At 51.8% G+C, this 18,896-nt stretch overlaps 1 protein-coding gene and 1 non-coding gene across 2 annotated transcripts; both read right to left on the bottom strand.

Moving 5' to 3' along the window:
• Positions 1-9,075: 9,075 nt before the first annotated feature.
• Positions 9,076-10,089, bottom strand: LOC104583159 (cell wall adhesin EAP1-like). The gene is made up of 3 exons (XM_010234918.1): positions 9,812-10,089; positions 9,546-9,724; positions 9,076-9,293 (listed from the first exon to the last, which is right to left on the bottom strand). Exons 1-3 carry the CDS (start codon positions 10,087-10,089, stop codon positions 9,076-9,078), a joined length of 675 nt encoding a protein of 224 aa, XP_010233220.1.
• An 8,005-nt stretch (positions 10,090-18,094) lies between these two features.
• TRNAI-UAU lies at positions 18,095-18,168 on the bottom strand. The gene has a single exon. It is a non-coding gene; the product is annotated as a tRNA-Ile (tRNA).
• Between the last annotated feature and the right edge of the window lie 728 nt (positions 18,169-18,896).

An 18,896-nucleotide genomic window follows, 5' to 3' on the forward strand; every position in this document is an offset into this window, starting at 1 on the left:
CCGCCCCGTCAAGCAGAAGATTCGCCGGCAAGCACAGGAGTGTAAAGACTTCATCAAGCAAGAAGTGGAGAAGCTGAAGGCTGCGGGAGCTATCAGGGAAGTACCGTACCCCACTTGGTTAGCGAATTCAGTTGTAGCACTCAAGGGTGAGAATAAATTACGCATGTGTGTAGACTTTACAGATCTTAATCGCGCATGTCCAACAGGCCCTTTCCCTGTACCCCGCATTGATCAAATAGTAGATTCCACTGCCGGTTGTGATTTATTGTGTTTTTTGGATGGTTTTTCCGGATACCATCAAATTAAGATGGCACTCGAAGACGAGGAAAAAACGGCGTTCATCACCCCGGTTGGCTGCTACTGCTACACATGCAGGCCTTTCGGGTTGAAGAACGCGGGCTCAACATTCCAGCGTGCATTGCGCGAGTGTTTGGGACCCCAGCTAGGCCGGAACGTTGAGGCCTACATGGATGATATCGTCATCAAGTCAAAGCACGGGGACTCGCTTATTGATGACTTGCGGGAGACGTTTGATAATCTCCGCAGGATCAAGCTCAAGTTGAACGCTGAGAAATGCATTTTTGGTGTAGACTCGGGGCAGCTTCTGGGCTTCTTGGTTTCACACAGGGGGATTCAGGCCAACTCGATGAAGATAGAAGCTATCGAGAAGATGGAGGCTCCCCGCAGGGTGAAGGACGTTCAACGCCTCAACGGCTGCGTAGCCGCGCTGGGGCGTTTCATCTCAAGGCTGGGCAAACGCACCCTGCATTTCTTCAAGGTGATTAAGAAGAAGGGCCCAGTTGACTGGACCCCTGAGGCTGAGGCAGCGTTCCAGGATCTCAAGCAGTACCTGAAGTCGCCGCCAATCCTCGTCGCCCCCAAGCCGGGCGAGCCGCTGCTACTCTACCTAACGGCGACTGACCAAGTGGTCAGCTCGGTGCTTGTTGCTGAGAGAGAAGAAGATCTCCCAGGGGCTGAGCTTGCGGGGCAGGGGGCTGAGCCAGCCCCGGCAACCGCCTCGGACCCGGGAACCGCTGTCGAGCCAGCGGCGCAAACACCGCGCAAGCTGCTAGTGCAGCACCCGGTGTACTTCGTCAGCACGGTGTTGCGTGACACCCGCACGCGGTACCCGCACGCGGTACCCGCAAGTGCAGAAGCTCTTGCTGGGGATTCTGCTTGCATCACGCAAGCTGCGCCACTACTTCCAGGCGCATCGCGTCATGGTGGATTCGGGGTTCTGCCTCGAGCAGGCCCTCACCAACCGTCACCGGAAGGGTGGCCGAGTGGAGGATGGAGTTGTCGGAGTTTGATCTGCATTTCACTAACACCAAGAGTATCAAGAGTGCTGCTCTGGCTGATTTTGTTGTAGAGTGGACCTCGATAGGCATAAAAGAAGAGCAGCCGGAGACCAGCCTGCCCGGCAAGCTGGATGAAGGCCACTGGATCATGTACTTCGACGGTGCTTTTAGCTTGCAGGGAGCTGGCACCGGAGTCGTCATCGAGTCTCCCACGGGAGACCAGTTGAAATTCGCCATCCAGCTCGACTTCCCCAACTCCACCGACAACACGGCTGAGTACGAGGGGCTGCTCGCCGGGTTGCGGGCGGCAATCGCCCTCGATATCAAGCGCCTGGTTGTTCGCGGGGATTCCCAACTCGTGATCAACGAGGTTAACAAGGACTACGACTGCCCACAGATGGCAGCGTACGTGGATGAAGTCCGCAAGCTAGAACGTAGGTTCAAGGGTTTGCAATTCGAGCACGTCAAGCGCAAGGCTAACTTCGCGGCTGACGAACTGTCCAAGTGGGCAGCGGAGCGCCGGAAGGTCCCGTCGGGGGTGTTCTGGCACAGGCAGACTACGCCTTCAGTCACTCCCAAGCCGGCTGCCGGGGAAACCCACTCAGAAACCGAAGGAAACCCCGCAGCAGCAGCGGAGGTCCATGCCGCTGATGTGGCGGCATGCATGAGCGGGAAACCCCTCCTTGGGCGGTGGACATCGCCCTCTACCTCAAGGGGGAAGCCATCCCGGAAGACGACGTTGCCTCGGAGTATGTAGCCTGGCAAGCCAAGATGCACACTCTGGTAGACGGGGATCTCTACCGGAGGCCTGCAGATGGAGTGAAGCTCCTCTGCGTGCCCCAAGATGAAGGGCGTGCACTTCTGGAGGACATACACCGAGGCACATGCTTGCATCATGTGGCCTCCTGGGCTCTAGCCGGCAAGGCCTTCCGGCACGGCTTCTACTGGCCTACAACGCTAGGCGATGCCGAGTAGCTAGTCAAGACGTGCGAGGCGTGCCAGTTCCATGCAAAGAAGAGTAACCAGCCGGTGCAGGCCCTGAGGGTCATTCCATCCTCCTGGCCGTTCGCGGTCTGGGGGCTGGACATCGTCGGCAAGTTGTCGAGAGCGGTTGGTGGCTACGAGTATCTGCTCGTGGCCATCGACAAGTTCTCCAAGTGGGTGGAGGTGGAGCCAGTGAGGAAGGTGACTGCTCAGTCGGCCATCAAATTCTTCAAGAGCATTGTGTGCCGGTTCGGTGTGCCCAACAGCATCATCACCGACAACGGCACGCAATTCACGAGCGCGGTGTTCCAAGCCTACTGCGAGGTCATGGGCACCAACATCCACTTCGCCTCTGTTGCTCACCCGAAGAGCAACGGACAGGCAGAGCGAGCCAACGCAGAGGTGCTGCGGGGGCTCAAGACTAGAACCTTTGACAAGCTCAAAGGCCACGGGAAGCACTGGGTCGAAGAACTCCAGCCCGTGCTGTGGTCAATCAGGACCACACCTAGCCGGGCAACGGGCGAAACTTCTTTCGCCCTTGTCTACGGGGCAGAAGAGGTGCTGCCCCTCGGGCTCAAGCACGGATCCCCTCGGGTATGCGCATATGGCAACCATTGCCAACACGAGCAGAGGGTTGACGATCTGAACTTCATCGAAGAACATCGATGCTGGGCTGCTGTACGAGCTGCACGCTATCAGCAGGGACTCCGCCGTTATCATGACAGGCGGGTCCGTCCCCAAGACCTCGAGGTCAGAGACCTTGTCCTGCGCCGAATACAAGGAACGAAGTCCAAGAACAAGCTCGCTCCGAAATGGGAAGGCCCCTTCCGGGTAGTGCAGGTGACCAGGCCGGGGGCTGTCCGGCTGGAAACCGAAGAAGGCTTGCCGGTGCAAAACAGTTGGAACCTTGAGCACTTGCGCAAGTTCTACCCGTGAAGCGGCGGAGCCTTACCCACGGGTGATGCTGCTGCAGCATGCCTCTCGAACTAGTGTAGCCGGGCAACCCCCGATTGTAATCCGCTAGTTTCTATGAATAAAGATAAGTGGTTTCTCCTGAATTCCAAGTTGTTTCGATCGTTGCATGTTCTTTCTTCTATCTCCTGCTCTAAGTGCACATAAGTCTCTTTCTACCCTTGGCTATGAGCAGGGGGCTGCCGGAGCCTCGAAAACAGAAATCCCAATGCCGGATCACTCCGGCACGGGGTCGTGCCGTTGCTGGGTTCCCTGCAATGCGCACCACGCAGTGCCTGCGTCTTGGAAATGGAAGAGTGCTCACACCCAAGTTTGGTATCGACCCTTCTGTGCCCGGGCGCTGGGAGGCCGAGGGGTTCTCTGTGCTGTATTGTTTTTCGTGCATTTCGAAAAAAAATTACGACGTCTCTGGATTGGTAATAATCTCACATGCAGGATAAAGATGGGGGTCAGACACACTGTGATGCCCGTGGAGTGCTCACAGACCGTGTCATCTAGCGGGTAGCCACTGGTGCATGGCGACCGCTTCAAGGTTCTTACCGCAGGAGGGTGTCGCCACGTGCGCTGCGGTAGCTCGGCACGCATGGCGGCAGCATTCTTCACCACACTTATAAAAGGGCATGGTGGCCATGGAGCAACTCAGCACGGAGCTAAGGAGATGGCTGCAAGGGCGAGGGAGGCCGCAGTGACACGGTGGTGGTGCATGCCATCCGCGCTCGGCGCCGATGGGTGCACTGCCACCGTGCCCATGCCCCATCCCTCCAACAGGCGGTTCCAAGGCGAGGGTTGTCGCGGAGACGCTGGGGTGGTGCATGCCATCAGTGGTCAGCGCCGATGGGTGCACTGCCACAGCTTCCTTGCCGCATCCCTCCAGCAAGCGTTCCAGGTGCAGAACTGATACGTTCGATGTGAGAATAGACAACTAAGTGCATGATCCTAGGCGCCTAGCTTTCTAATACTAACGCTGGCTTGTTGGCGTGGGTCTGGTCTTGCGTGTGGCTGGAGTGTTAGAAGGACGCTTGTGGGGGGAGTGCGCTCCTCATGCGGCTTGCGGGTCCGTCCCGTGGGCGCGTGCTTGGGAGTAGCTAACCCGCAAGCGGAGTGGCTCGCCGCTGCTACTTGTCCCCAGGTTGGCACTGCGGGTCCGTCCCAGGTCCCTGGTCCGGTTCAGTCGGTAGCGTGCGAGTCCCCGGTAACACAAAGCGCAACACACGGGGACAAGAAGATCCACCCCCGCGAGTCAGTTTCAGGAACAAGAACCAAGTAGAACCAGAAAACGAAATTCATAAAAGTAGCGAACGATTACATGGGCTAATAAAGCATTAATTGTTCAACGGCACCAAGCGCAACACTTGCAGGAAAAAAAAGGAAAAACAAAAGCTTGCAGGGGACTAAGACGGCTGGTTGCCGGGGGCTTCCACTGAGCGCCCCGGCTCCGGTTCTGGCTTCCTCTGCATCCGGTCCACCGATTCGTCGACGAACGGGCTGACCACCCTGGTGTGGGAGGGGCCGTCCTCGCTGTCCGACCACGCATCCAGCAGCGTCTCGAAGGGGAAGTCACGTGGTAGTGCTGTAACATCCCAAAAATTTCAAACTTTTACATGTGCATTGCATCCATGAGCATCATGCCATAATTTCATATTTGAATTCAAATTTGAATCTCAAAAGGTTTAAAAGATTTTATTTCAATTTAAACCCTAGGGTTTTCACCCATTTGAGCTTTGGATCTTCAAACCAATAGGGTTTATTTATAAAAGGGGTCTATTGCATAATTAAGCTATCCCATATTTTTTGGATAATTATTTGGAGTTGAAAAAGTATTTTATTTAAATAGTTATATAGCCCTAAAGGCATTTATAGGGCAAATGTATTTTTACATATTTTATTTTGAAGGGAAATTACTCCCAAAAGTTGAATGATGATAAAACATGATTTTACAATTTTGGAATTTATTTGGGCCAATTTGGAGTTCAAAATCAAAAGTTATCAAAGAAATGAGAAAAAGGGAAAAAAAAAGAAAAAAAAGGGGAAACCGGACCGGTCCGACCGCTTGGGCCGAACCGGCCCATAACCGACCGCGCCCGAACCGCCCTAGCCGACCCGATCCGCGCGCGCGCCCGGACCGTGCCGCTGACAGGTGGGACCCACCTGTCAGGGCAATCTTCCCCGAAGGAAAGCCCCCGCCCCGCTGCCGTCCCAGCGCGCCATCGCCGCACCCCGCTAATCCCGACCTTCCCGAAGCAAGCCGCCCGCGCCCCTATAAAGCCCGAGCGCCCCGCTTCTTTTTTCGTCTCTTGCCTCCTCGAATCACTGCGCCCACGCAGCCCAATTCCTCGCCGGAGTAAGCCACTGTGCCGCCGTTCTTCCTTCACCGCCGACGAGCAAGTAAGCCATCGACGCCACGCCCAGCACCTTTGCGTTTCTCTTGGTGTTTCGCATCTTTTGACTCACGTAGATCTTGTTTTGGTGCTCTGACGTGCAGCTCGCAGGAGCCCGGAGCCCACGCCGCCCGCCGCCACGGCCACGTCGTCCTAGGCGACGCCCTCGACCCCGGTTCGCCGCGCCGACCGCGTCACCCGCTCCGTCACACCGAGCCGCGCCCCTTGGGCACCTCCCCGAGCCGCCCGCGTCGCCGGAACCGCCCGCCGCCGCTCCCCGCCGCTCGCCGGAGCTCCTCCCGAAACCCTAGCTCCGGTGAACCTCCATCTTCAATCTCAACTGTCCGATCTCCTTCTACGGTCAAGATTAGATCGGGATTAATTCCCTTAAATGAACCGGTACGCACCAATAAGGAGCTGACACGTGGCACTGCTTAATAAAAATGAAAATCTAATTTTAATCCCCTAGAATAATTAAATGGCACTTTTGCAGAGAAGCCCCTGTAGCTTCAAATGATCATAACTTTTAAACCCTTTGGTCAAATTTGACAAACTTTAATTTTTTGGAAAGCTCTCAACTAATTTGAATTTGAATATTTAATGCCATTTAATTTATAACTAATTAGTTAGAAATTCTTTTTAATTGAAACCGGTGGCCAAAAATTTGTTTTATTATCCTTTGTCCATTGGGACAAAGAAATAAATATTTTGAATAAAATTGTTTGGCTGATGCCAATAAAACCTTATTTAGGGATTTAATAAATTGTCTTTGCCTTTTTGTTAAAACCCTAATGCATTTGTTTTAATTACTAATGCTTAGGAATAGTTGATCACCCAAATAAAATAAACCCAATCATGTCACATGTTTACATTGCGTCATAGCATAAATTCTTTTGTCATGATTGAATTGTGTGTTTATGTGTGTGTATATTGTTTGTTTCGTATAGTTTTCTCGGAGAGCGAACCTTGTGATTGTGACGAGTATTTGAACTCCAACTGCTACCAAGGCAAGTTCACTTTGATCATATCCTATTGCTGTTTGTTTTTAAAATACTTATGCATTAGAGTTGTTGTAGAAATGCATTGTTAGGACTATTACTCGTACTTATGCTAGCTATGATTGACCTACTAGCTATAGGGTTACCTTTGCTATGAATTCTCCAACAATAGCCATCGTGATTAGTATTGCTTAGCCATGCTATGTTAGTAAACGTGGGAGGGAATCTCAATCACTGTGAAATGATGAAGTGGAGTGATTTTGGAAACTTGGCAAAAACAACCCTAATGAACCATCCTGGGTGGACTGCTTTGAGATTTTGAGATTTTATGCGATGTTAGGTCCATTTCTATGGGTCCCTCTGAGTCGAGTCTCCATGGATTCGGAGATGGATCGTCCATCGATGTCTCTTCCGTGGATTCGGGGAGCGCTTGCATCGCAAATGTGGAATGCCACCTGGGGTATCAGAGATTGGACTAGTTTCCTGTTTAGTAGCTTCCAGTACAACCATAAGCTAATATGGGCTCTGGCTGGATGGAGTAAGAAATAGGAACCCAGATCTGAGGGATTGTACTGAAGTAGTTGTGTAGGTGGGAGCGCGGGTCCCTCAGGTGGTCTGGTTGAATATGTTCTGAAATTTTTTGAAGTCGATGCCGTTGCTACTCTACCCGGAGGACAGCAAGGGATTAACACGTCGATTTCTTGTGGGGATGTGTACAACCTCTCGAGAGTGTCAAACTAAGTACTTAGCCGTGTCCCCGGTTACAGACAATTATGAGCAACTAGATATTAGGGCTGTAAGGAAGGTCTCACTCATTCCAATTTCTTAAATAAAATGAATGGTTTGAATAGGGTAGGGGCACTTGATGTTTCTACTCAATGTGCTCTAGGTTAATAGGAGCATGGGTGTTTCTACCCTGTGTCCATAGTTAACAATATTGTAACATTCAATTGTAGTAAGATAAACTATGTTTTGCTACCACGCCATAAAGCCTGAACCCCACTATACCTCAATTGCATATACTGGGTAGGATCTATTACAGCTTACAGGTGAACTTGCCAATACATTCAATGTATTGACCACGTAGTGGCTGCAATTAATAATGCAGGTGAATCTGACGAAGAGTGAGGTTCGTCGATGTTCTTTGGGTCATATGCTTACATTCCAACATGCTCTCCCCTCTGGGAGTAGATGAGGCCCATTTGCTCTACCTTTCTGCTGCAGTTTTATGATACAATGTTATCATGGTTTTGAAACAATATTTGTTTATGCTGGCCTAGGAGGTCATGCAAGATTGTAAGTACAATTGAGTTCTGGATGATACAATGTAATAAAGTACATTTGACCTTTGTATCTTGGTATTACATCTTGAATTGTGTGTGCTAGTGAGTCGATCAAGGGACTAGCACAAATAAGCACAGAGATCGAACCCTTGTAAGGTGGGGGGGTCGCTTCAAGTGCACCCCGGGGAGGATCGTCTCAGCGATCTCCTTGGCGCACGACGCTATCTCCCTGTCGCAGAATATGGAGATTCACACGTCCAACGCCCCGAGCTTCCCCACCATGTCGGAGAAGAACGGGATGAGGGTGCTGATGTCCGTGCCGTCCACCTTCGCGGCCTGCAGCTCGATCCTTGGCAGCAACTCACGCACGGCCTGGGCGATCTCGAGCAGCTTCATGGTCTCCCTCCGCCGCTGCTCCGCCAGCTTGTCGTGGTTGCCGCGTGACAGCGCCACCGCGTGCTTGGCCTTGCGGACGAGCTCCGCGAGCTCCTTGGCCTTGGCCACATTGTTCTCGCCCATCTTTACGAGCTCGCCCCGGGCGGTGGACAATTCCGACACGAGATGGGCGCTCCGTTCCTTGGCGGAATCGAGCACCTTCTCTCGCCGCGCCGACGCTGCTGCTGCGTCCTCCGCGGCCTTGGCCTGCTCCTCCAGCTTCATGCGCAGCGCCTGGAGCTGGGAGGAGTAGCTGCTGACCAGCTCGCTCTTCTCGTTGAGGCGTTGCGGCCTCGTCCCCGGCCTGCCGAGCCAGGCGCGTCTCCTCCCGTAGCCGGGAGAGCTCCTGCCGCTCCCTCTCGACATCTCGCCCCACCTCGCCGAGTTGGCCCTTCGCGAGCTCATGGTGCTCCCTCACCTTGTTGAATGAGGTGACGAACGCCAACTACTGCTCCTAGATGGCGTCGAGGAATTGGTACCCCTGGTCGTAGATGCTCGGGTCCCATGTGATTGGGTCCCAAGTCGCCTCGGCAAGGATGTCGAGGTCTGGGCTGGAGGTAGCGGCGGACGACGACGAGACCCCTGCCGCAATGGTCTGGCCGGGAGGAGCATCGTCCTCTTGCAGGGGAGCCGCCTGCCGCTCCCCCGCCACTTCCTCCTCCACCCCCGCGTCCGAAGGTTGCGGGTCTGGTGGAGGAACCACGCTCCCGGCAGGAGTCGCCTCCTGCTAGGTAGCCGCGGGATCCGTGCCTCCGGCCTGCGAGGCCGGGGACGCGCTGCCGGGCCCCGGTCCGGTAGCGATGGTGGGCGCCGCCACCGTTGTGTCTGGGGCGGCGGGGCTTGGCGCGGGAGCCGCCTCTGGCTTGTCCCTCAACCCTGCGTCCTCGACGTCAGTGGTGAGGTCGATCACCGCGTCGCCCGCCCCCGTTGTGGGCGCAATGGGGCCTTCGACAAAGAGCAAAATGAGTGCTTCAAGCAAAAGCTGAGGTACCCGGCGGCGAACGCAAGAGAGCTCTGGACAGGTACCTTGTGGGGCCGCCGTGCTTACGGGGGGAGCTTGATCCCCCTCTGTCCCGGCTTCTGTTGCTGGGCTGTCCGCTACGGGCTGGATTTTGCCTGCGTGCCAAGGTGAACGCGCGGTTATGGGTCAATGTGCAGAAAGAGCATGTACATTGGAATTAGGGGAAGGGTCCTTACCTGCTGCGGGCTCCTCCTCCACTGTAATCGGGTCGGCAGCAGCCGTGGTGGCGGCGCCGCTGGCCCCCGCGCTAGCCCGACTAGCACTGGCACTGGCCCCAGTGTGCGGCTTCTTGCTCGGCGCGACGGGTGCAGGGTCGGTCCTCCCCCTCTTGCCGGCTCCTGCCGGGGTGCTATCCCTGCAAAGCGTCGACAAAGGAGTATGGAAACCAGAGCTGGCGCAAAACTTGTAGGAAGAAGGGGGGGGGGGGGAGACGTCGGCTTACTTCGGGGGGTTGAGCTTGAGCGAGTAGCCACGGAAGATTCTCCGCTTGGGCGGAGCCACGGACCCTCGTGGGGTTGCCGCAGCCCCGGTTGCCGTGGAAGCCGCCACGGCACTAGCGGCCGCTGCGGAGGCGGCCGCTGCTGCGGGCGCCCTTGGTCTCCGCACTAGAGGCGCGTCGTCCTCGTCCTCCTCCTCCGCCGTCGGGAGGGCCGTCTGGGCCCCGGCAACATAGCCAGTCTCATCACCGGAGGACTCGACGTCGAGCCAGCTGAGTTTCATTCCCCCCCCCCTCTCCTCGGCCACATGCTTCCCACGGGCTGCGGGTGGCGGAGGTTGCACGGCTCGAGAAGGGGAATCGGACATCAGCCCCACTCGTTGCAGGGCGGGTAGCTGCTGACGATGTCGTGCAGCCCCGCGACACCGGCGTGGAGGGATGGAGCCCCCGGGGGCAGATCCGTGAATGAGGCATCCTCGCCGGTGATCTCCTTCACCGACACCAAGATCGCATCCGGGGTCACGCCCGTGCTCTGGAGACGCGTGTTGTCTCCGGGCCCCGTGTACATCCATGCGGGGCGAGGCCGCAGCTGCAGCGGCGCGATGCATTGGCTGATGTAGGTGCGTGCCACGTCAAGATTAGTGAGCCCCGCTAGTCGCAGAGCCTTGATCCTCTCGACGATGAGGAGGAGCTCCTCGTCACGGCTGTAGTGGTCCCGCCAACTGTCCTTGCTCACCAGCAGCTCGGTGGGTGCGTAGATGAACTCATCGGGTTCCTCCACGTGAACCCAGCACCAATCCGTGCGCCACTCCTTCTCGATCTTCTTCTCCGTCCGCACGATGAACTCCGACTTCATCTTGCCACGGGCACGGAACACCACCCCGGACGACATCGCCTTCGATTGCTCCAGGCGCGGGTAAAAGTAGTGGAGGAACAACGCCACCGACAGCATCACCCCAACGAACCCCTCGCAGAGGAATTGGAAGACGGCGAGAAGGAAGAATGAGGTGGGGTGGAGCTGCGCAACACGGAGCTGGTACGCCGCCATGAGTGCGTGGAGGAAGAGGGAGTATGGAGGCACCAGCCCGGCGAGGATGAAGCGGGCAAACACCCGGAAGTCGTTGTCCTGGTGGTCGACACCGGCGGAGAAGACGAGCGTCTCCCCGTACTCGTTGAACCGGGAGGCGACGGCATGCCGGATCTTGTCAAGCCCCTCGCCGTTGTAGCGGGGCCTGAAGAAGGCCTACGTGACCCTCAACTCCCATTTCTTCTGGTCCTTCTCCGAGAGAAGCTTCTTGGGAGCCTTCTCGCCTTTCTCGGCCACAGAATTCTTGGAGCCTTTCCCTCTCTTGGGGCTGTGGGCGCCATGGGGAATGTGGGCGGAGACTAGCAGCCAAGGATGAGTTCGCCCGGGAGCAGGCGTTGCCGGCCCACGCCGGGGGGCTACTGTCGCACCAGTGGCACCCGGGGTACCACCACTACCTAACGCGTGGGTCGTTCCACGTGCTCCCCACAAGGACAGCACCCTAGGTAGCACCGCTCGAGCTGCTGGGGATGTCACCGTTCCAGTGGGACTAGCCGGGCTGCGGGGGTTACCTCGGAAGGCAACAAGGGAATCTTGGTCAGGACGCCCCCCGGGAAGGCCACTTGCCGGGAGGGTGTTCCCGGGCGCTGGCGCCTACGATAGGGCTGGTGCCCAGCAGGCAGAGCATCTGCGCCACGTGGCCGCCCCGGCAGGCTACCTGTGCGAGGGACTCGTCAGGGCGAGGAGTGTGGCACAAGCAAGCATTAAATGCTCCAACAGAAGGGTGGTTCCTTGTCAAGTTAGCCCACAGTGAGTGGCTCTCAGTGAATCCAAGGCACGTACCGTCCTAGGTACAGTGCTTTGTACCGTGCATGCATGCTAGCGCAGCAAGGGCAAGCTGCCTAAGGTCTAAGCTCGACACTTGTCACCCATGCATCAAGGCACCTGTGGTATCCCCTTGAGTATAAAAGGAGAACCATCGCCGACTGTCAAAGGGTTCGGTTCCTATTAGTTTTAGCAGAAGTAGCAAATAGCACTTAGCAAAAAGGAGAGAGCGCCCGGGGACCCCCCCCCCCCTCGGGAACATGTAAACCCTTGTTCATTGGCTAATACAAACTCAGAAGCAGGACGTAGGGTTTTATACCTCAGGGTGGCCCAAACCTGGGTAAAAACTGTCTTGTGCATCTTACGCTTGACATTGGCCTTGCCGGTGATCGCTGGAGCGATTTCCCAGCGCCCACTGCCGAACCTAAAAGGGGGTGCCTCGCATCCCCGGTGTCTAAGCCCCGTGCTACGACATCTCAATTCATTGCAAATCTTATAAGTCATTAGTTATGACTCTATATATGTTTATTTTTGGAGAGCACTCAACTCTTAGCATTTAATTTTGGATCTTGCAAGAGTGAGTGTATATATACATCCAAATGTATCACCCTTTGTGTGTGCTCCAACCTAAAGCCTGTCTCTTATCTAAGGAACCATTCTATTCTACTCCATACACAAGTATCCTAAGAGGATTGATAAATGGCACCCTGAAGTTTTTGTGGTGGAAAGAAACAAGAACCCTTATCCTGAGGATATGGAAGTCAACACCGGTATCGGGATTGGAAGGAACTTTTATACGGACTTTCAAGAACAGATCTTCAATGAGAAGTATAGGAAAGGTGGAGAGATCAACCTTGTGGTGCAACATCACATTGATGTGGATCATATGAGAGATGAGCGATACTTTGATGAGGCTTATCAGATTTGTGAGAACCTTGGCTTGCTCCGTATCATGCAATTCAAGCAAGACTTTGATCCATACCTTGTTGCTCAGTTCTTTGCCACTGTGCACTTTCATGAGGATGACTATTGGACCATCACTTGGATGTCAAATGATTGCATCTACAGCTGCTCTTGGGATGAGTTTGGTGCCATTCTAGGTTACTGTAACCGTGGTTGGATTGTCTCTCGCACGTGCACTGGAGTGACCAAGGATGACATGGCCCACCTGTACATTCCGGGAAGAGCCGAGGCTGGCAAGTCCAAAGCTCTCTTGCCCACTTACGATATCTTGCACCGGGTGTATCGAAACACCATTGCTTGCCGTAGTGGCAATTTGGATCAGATTCATGGCTACATGGTTGATTTGCTCATCATGACACATCAGAAGAAGGATTCCAATGAGAAGTTGAACGTAATGAATTTCCTTTGGCATGAGATGTTTGCTGTGACTATTCAGAGAAGGACTCCTACCTTTGCTCCCTATGTAATGGCTTTGATCCTCTCCAAGATTGTCTTGCCACCTACTTTCAGACTTACCATTCATACTGCTAGGAAGCTGTTGGTCAAGGAACATGCCAAGTCACGGTATGGAGATGATGATGATATTGTTGAAGAGGAGGCTGCTGATGATGAGACTGAGGATGAGGACTATGTGGTCCAGACCCGTAGCAAAGCCAAAGGCAAATGCAAGATGGCCGAGAAGAAGAAGAAAAAGAAGAGCAAGAAAGAGAGTTGGATGGCTGCACTTCATCGCAAGTTTGGTCAGCTATTTTGCATCCATAAAGACCATGAGCACATGTTGTATGAGCTCCACTCCACTAGCAAGGAGATTCGCCGCACCCAGAAGGCCATTTGTGAGAAATTGGACATTCCCTTCACGAGCTCAGGGCGTGAGGCTGAGACTACTCCAGAGGATGAATGGCGCTCCGAGAGCACTGCAAAGTGGGAAGAGCACTTGACCTTTGCGACCACCCCTTCAGCCTCCAGTGAAGATGAAGATGAAGAGGGCAGCAGCGACGAGTGATCCCCTGGCTCCATGCTTTGTGTGCCCCTTGGGATGTTCTTCCCTTTTTGGTGTCTTTGATGCCAAAGGGGGAGAGTAGTTATAGGAGTTAGAGTAGTGCGGGGATTTGCATGGTTTTATTGCTCGTACTTGAACTATTTGTGAGTTTGTAAGAGACTTAATGTGTGTGAAACATACCCCTCGTGGTATTTGTGTGAGACATGGTGAACCTTTATGCATGGTTGGTATTTGTGTTGTGTGTTGCTATATTTGCGGCTTGCTTTATTCTATATGAGTTTACTATGCATTGTGACTAATTGACTTAATCATGTCTTACCGATCTTGTGTGGAGATGTTGTCCATTTTTGTCCTTATAGAATTGCTCCATCACAAGATCTCATTGCAAGAGGTATGATTTCAATTGTTGGATTTATCTAACGCATTATGCTTCATGGAAGCGTTGTTCTATATATTGTTGGATAAGTCCATGTAGGGTTCATTCACTTTTGTTATGCCTCTTGAAGGTATGCTCTATATCTTGTATAAATGATCCCTTACATATCTTTGTGAAGCTCTCATTGAATTATCTTTAATCCTTTGCAATTGAGTATTAGCTTATAAAATCTAGGTGGGGTGTTGATCCTAGCTTATATATGCACTTTGCATTTCAAAAGCAAAATCTAAATAGTGCATAGAGCCAGGGGGAGCCCGCCTATATTTTATTTGCTAAGTGTTGAGCCAATTGCATATCTTTACTAAGCCTTATTGTTATACTTTTATTTGCAAATCTTTGTGTTGTCATCAAGCACCAAAAAGGGGGAGATTGAATGGGCATTTTGATCCCTAATGAGTTTTGGTGTTAATGACAACTTTATATGTGGACTAACCGTATGCTAAGTGTTTTCAGTAATTATATAGAATCAAGCAAAACGGTTCGTTGCCCTCAAAGGAAAGAAGCGTAGAAGGATTTACGGCTTTTTATTTACATTGAGTCGTAGGAAAATCCGTACTATAAAGAGGGAGTCCATCTGGGAAGGCTTGGGTGAATCAATTTCACGTACACACAACCACCAAATTGCACCCACCAGATAGCCTCAATCCCACCGGTGAAGTTTAGCTAAAACCTATTCTTGAACCAAAGGGTTCTGCCTGTTTTTTCTATCCAGGGCGGCAGTACCGGTCATCCCAGGCCGGTAGTACCGGTCGCGGTAGTACCGCCCCGGTACCGCACCAGTGCTATGAGGTAGCAAAACGCTACTGACATATAGCGGCACTGGCATGGTACCGGTGCTGCACTACCGCTCGCGGTAGTACCGCTTGAACTAGCGGTAGTACCGCCCTGTGCAGAAATTGCATATAACCGGCAGAAATCGGGGATCCCTATAAAAAGGGTCTTCGTCCCCAACGGTTCAAGACTCGATTCCTGCAAGCGTTCTTCACCTCCAAAACTTCAAATCTCGAGATCTCTCTCCCTAGTGCTTCCCCCTAGCTAATACTTCGAGGAAGGGTTGAGAATAGCTCGATCTAGGGTTTCACCAAATCAAAAGTTGATTCCCCTCGTTTTCCTTGGTGGATTTTGTTACTCTTGGGATTTTGGGATGCCTAGACGGAAGGTGTCTTTTCAAGCACTCCAATCTTGTGAGGAGGTGTTTGAGGATTTGGGAAGGAGCCTCCAATTTAGTTGGGATTTGTGCCCTTCTCCTTGTTTGTAAAGGTTCGGCATTCGCCTTCAAGAAAGTCATTAGTGGAACTCACATCACCTTTGTGGTGTTGTGAGAGCTCATCCCACCTTTGTGGTGTGGTGAGTTGGAGAATAGACTGAGCATTCGTGGCGTCTCTCCCTTTGTGGTAGAGCACTCCTCCAAACGGAGACGTACATTGATCCCAATAGGTGGAACTCCGGTGAAATCTTCGTCTTCCCGTGTGGTATCATATTTGCCCATTTACTTTCTTTCTTTACTTCTTTGTCTATACTTTGCTTCGGTTAGTGCTTCGGGTATTGCATTTCATACTACGGTTGCATTCACTTTAAAGAATCTAGAAAGCCGTAGGATTAAGTGTTTGTATCTTTGAAGAAAAAGAAAAGTTAAAATTTGTTAGTCTCCTATTCACCCCCCCCCTCTAGTTGACCGTACCGATCTTTCAAGGAAGGAGAACGAGATGCTAATTCAATTACACATACATTCAAACAAAATTTTAGAGTTGACTACTGTCTTGATTCCAACTATGAATATTTTGCACAATCAAACAATGGAATTGGTATTGGATCCAATTTCAATGCAAAGGCTGATTTGGCATTGAGTCCAATTCAATTAATTTGAACCCTCCCAATGTCTACGTCCAAACGAGTCTAAGAGTTTGGTAAATAAAATGTCAGCTAAAAATCAACATTCAAGCAGTTAATTAATTAAGAAACATTAAACAAGTTTACACGCATTTGTCGATTTAAAGCAGTGGTTAGTAGCTTCAAAAGTTGCCATTTTGGTTGCATGAAGCCGTTTGCCAAGGGTTAGAGCATCTGGATGACAAGTGGGGTATAGTTCTTTTGTTTCTTCTTCTTCCGTGAGGTTCACCGTGGAACCTCACAAGCGCTGTGACAGATTCTATTGCCGTACTAACTCATGTGAATTTAAACAGATGTCAAAGTCGTTAACATAGGAAATTTTAAGGATAAGGATTTTTCAATGGCGACTTGCACACAAGTAATTAAGCTCCTTTTTTGCAATCAAAGACATTATTTTGTTCCCTCCACACTATGAACTCCCTGAACATGGACTATTTATTTTGATCTCTTATTTCCATTCGGATGTCAATTAGGCGGTACACATCCTGAAAAATCCATAGTAATTAATGTTGACGTTTTTATTCTTTAGTGTCATACAAAAAATCTCCGTATAAAAATATATTTCATTTAAATTAGTGTGTGGCTATATCTCAGTCGCTTAATTGTTTAAAAAAGATCTTAAATTTTAGTTGACTCATCAAAATCATTGGATCAAGATCTGAGTGTCATCTTCACTCTCTGCTCTCAAATGTGTTGTCGTTGGATTAAAATCCAACTGCCAAATACATCATCTTATATATAACTTAAAAAATATGAGACTTCTAAGTGCCAAACTCATTTAAATTATCTATTACTATGTATAAATTGCAATTGGACGGGCTTTTCCCGTACGTCCCTCGCTCGCCCCACTCTCTCTGCCTCCTCCTCTCCAACTCCAATACGAACTCCCCCTCTCTCCCTCCTCATATCCCATCTCCAATATGAACTCGAGCAATGGGATCCAAATCCTCGATCTTTTTGTCGTCCACGTATTCCCCGGTTCCTCGTAACCACCGTCGATTTGACCTGCCTAAGGCGAAATAGGGGACATGAAAGATAATAGTTGGGATTAGATGAGGGGCAGGCGGCCGTCAACGGCATCGTCGCGCCGCGATCCCGCAGCTAAGGGTGCGAGCGCCCCTGGTAGCCGTGAACGAGTCGGTTGACGCGTGCGGAGGCGCGGCTTGAGGCGGCCGACACGGAGAAACGCTGGTGCTGGAGCTCCTGGGCGCGAAAGAGGCGGCGGCGGCGGCCCAAAATTTGCGGGGAAGAAAAAGAGCGCCGATCCCGATCTGGCTCCAGCAAAGCAAAATCAGCAACAGAATCCAGATGCACTCCATCTCGATCTGGTTGACTTCCATGACTACCTCATCCTGTTCTCTACACCAGGTCAGGGAACTAATCTGAGTCCTGTCTGATGCTTATCATTATTGAAAAGATTTCTTCAGCACTGATGTCCGTATATTGGTTCATTTAGCACACACGTAGATGGGTGTGAACTGCTAATGAAACAATCTGACCTTGAGCACAGAATTTATGTGATTCCCGGAGAGGCAGCGGGGACGGGGAAGCATGAGCGGCTGCTGGACCTTACCGCCGAAGAGCGACGGCCTCGGGCGCGACGGCGGCAGGCCTGCGAGGCAGAGGGGACTCAGGGGAGGGAGGCCATGGCGGCGGTCTCGATCCCGACGGCTTGAGTGAGCGGCGGCGGCCTGCGAGAGACTCTAGAGTGAGAGGAGGCTCGCGGGCAGCCTGCGAGGCTGCGGGGGCGGCGGCCTCGAGCAGCGGCGGCGGTAGAGACAGCAGAGCAGCGGTGGCGGTAGAGACAGCAGAGCAGCGGTGGCGAGAAGAGGGTGGCGCCGATGCCGGAGACGAGGCCGAGGGCGGCGCTCAGAATCCCCCTCAGTTTGAACTAGTGAACGAAACGTGACAGTTGGTTTTTTTTACAGCACGTGATAGTTGGTCTCTTAACGAAACACTAAATTTGGTTGGTTCCGCGCATTCGTACATGGTTACGACGGGCTGTCGCAAAGACTTCAAGATTTGCATTTTCACCAAAAAGAAGTTCAAAAGAAAACATACTGTCAAAAGAAAGTTCTAAAAAAAGGAGCTAAGCGAAGACTGTTTTTGTGCAGAAAAAAATTGAAGACAGGAAAAAGAAACTGAAAAGGGTGCTCCCGGCGGGGCTCGAACCCGCGACCTTCGGCTCATAAGACCAACGCTCTAACCAACTGAGCTACGGGAGCAGTTCTGTACAGATGGTGCAGTAAATCTAATTATTTGCCTAAACTTGTTTTTTCTCACGTCGGCCCACCTACCCGCGCGAGTGACGTGATACTCTCTGCATGTTTTTATTTGACAGCTGCATGTTGCCTACGCAGCGGAGAGCAACAAAGCGTAAAAAAAATGGCAAGGTAGGACAGAAGCACCGTAGATTGTATCGTGGAGTACTCCTTCCGTTCCATAATATAAGGTATTAACGCATTTCGAGATTCAATTTTGACCATCAATTAGACTAACAATATGTGAATTATGTGATATAAAAATTATACCACTAGATTCAGATCTGAAAAAAGTTTACGACGGTATAATTTTATAATACATAATTCACATTTTGTTGATCTAATTGATGGTCAAACCAAAATTTTAAAATACGTGCGTGCATTATATTATGGAACGAAGGCTGTGGACTGTGGTTAAAGCACTGCACCTCTCCTGTAGCAACATATTCGATCGTAAATGCGAGAGTCCGCGTCCAGGAAAAAATTACTCGCCACAGCCATCGTTCAGTTGTCTAGATACTCCTTGGTGGAGTAATCTTTACTATTCCTTAATTTCCAGTTACGTCGGACCCTCGTACGTCACTTTCATCAAATTTACGTCCATGCCACCGGGAATGTAAAAGGAAACCATCGCTATCCCCTGCCCCTCTCGTTTCTGTTTTCTCTTTTTTTCCGATCCAGCGCCCCAATAC

Source organism: Brachypodium distachyon, chromosome 2, assembly GCF_000005505.3.
Source record: "Brachypodium distachyon strain Bd21 chromosome 2, Brachypodium_distachyon_v3.0, whole genome shotgun sequence".
NCBI classification, from domain to species: Eukaryota; Viridiplantae; Streptophyta; class Magnoliopsida; order Poales; family Poaceae; genus Brachypodium; species Brachypodium distachyon.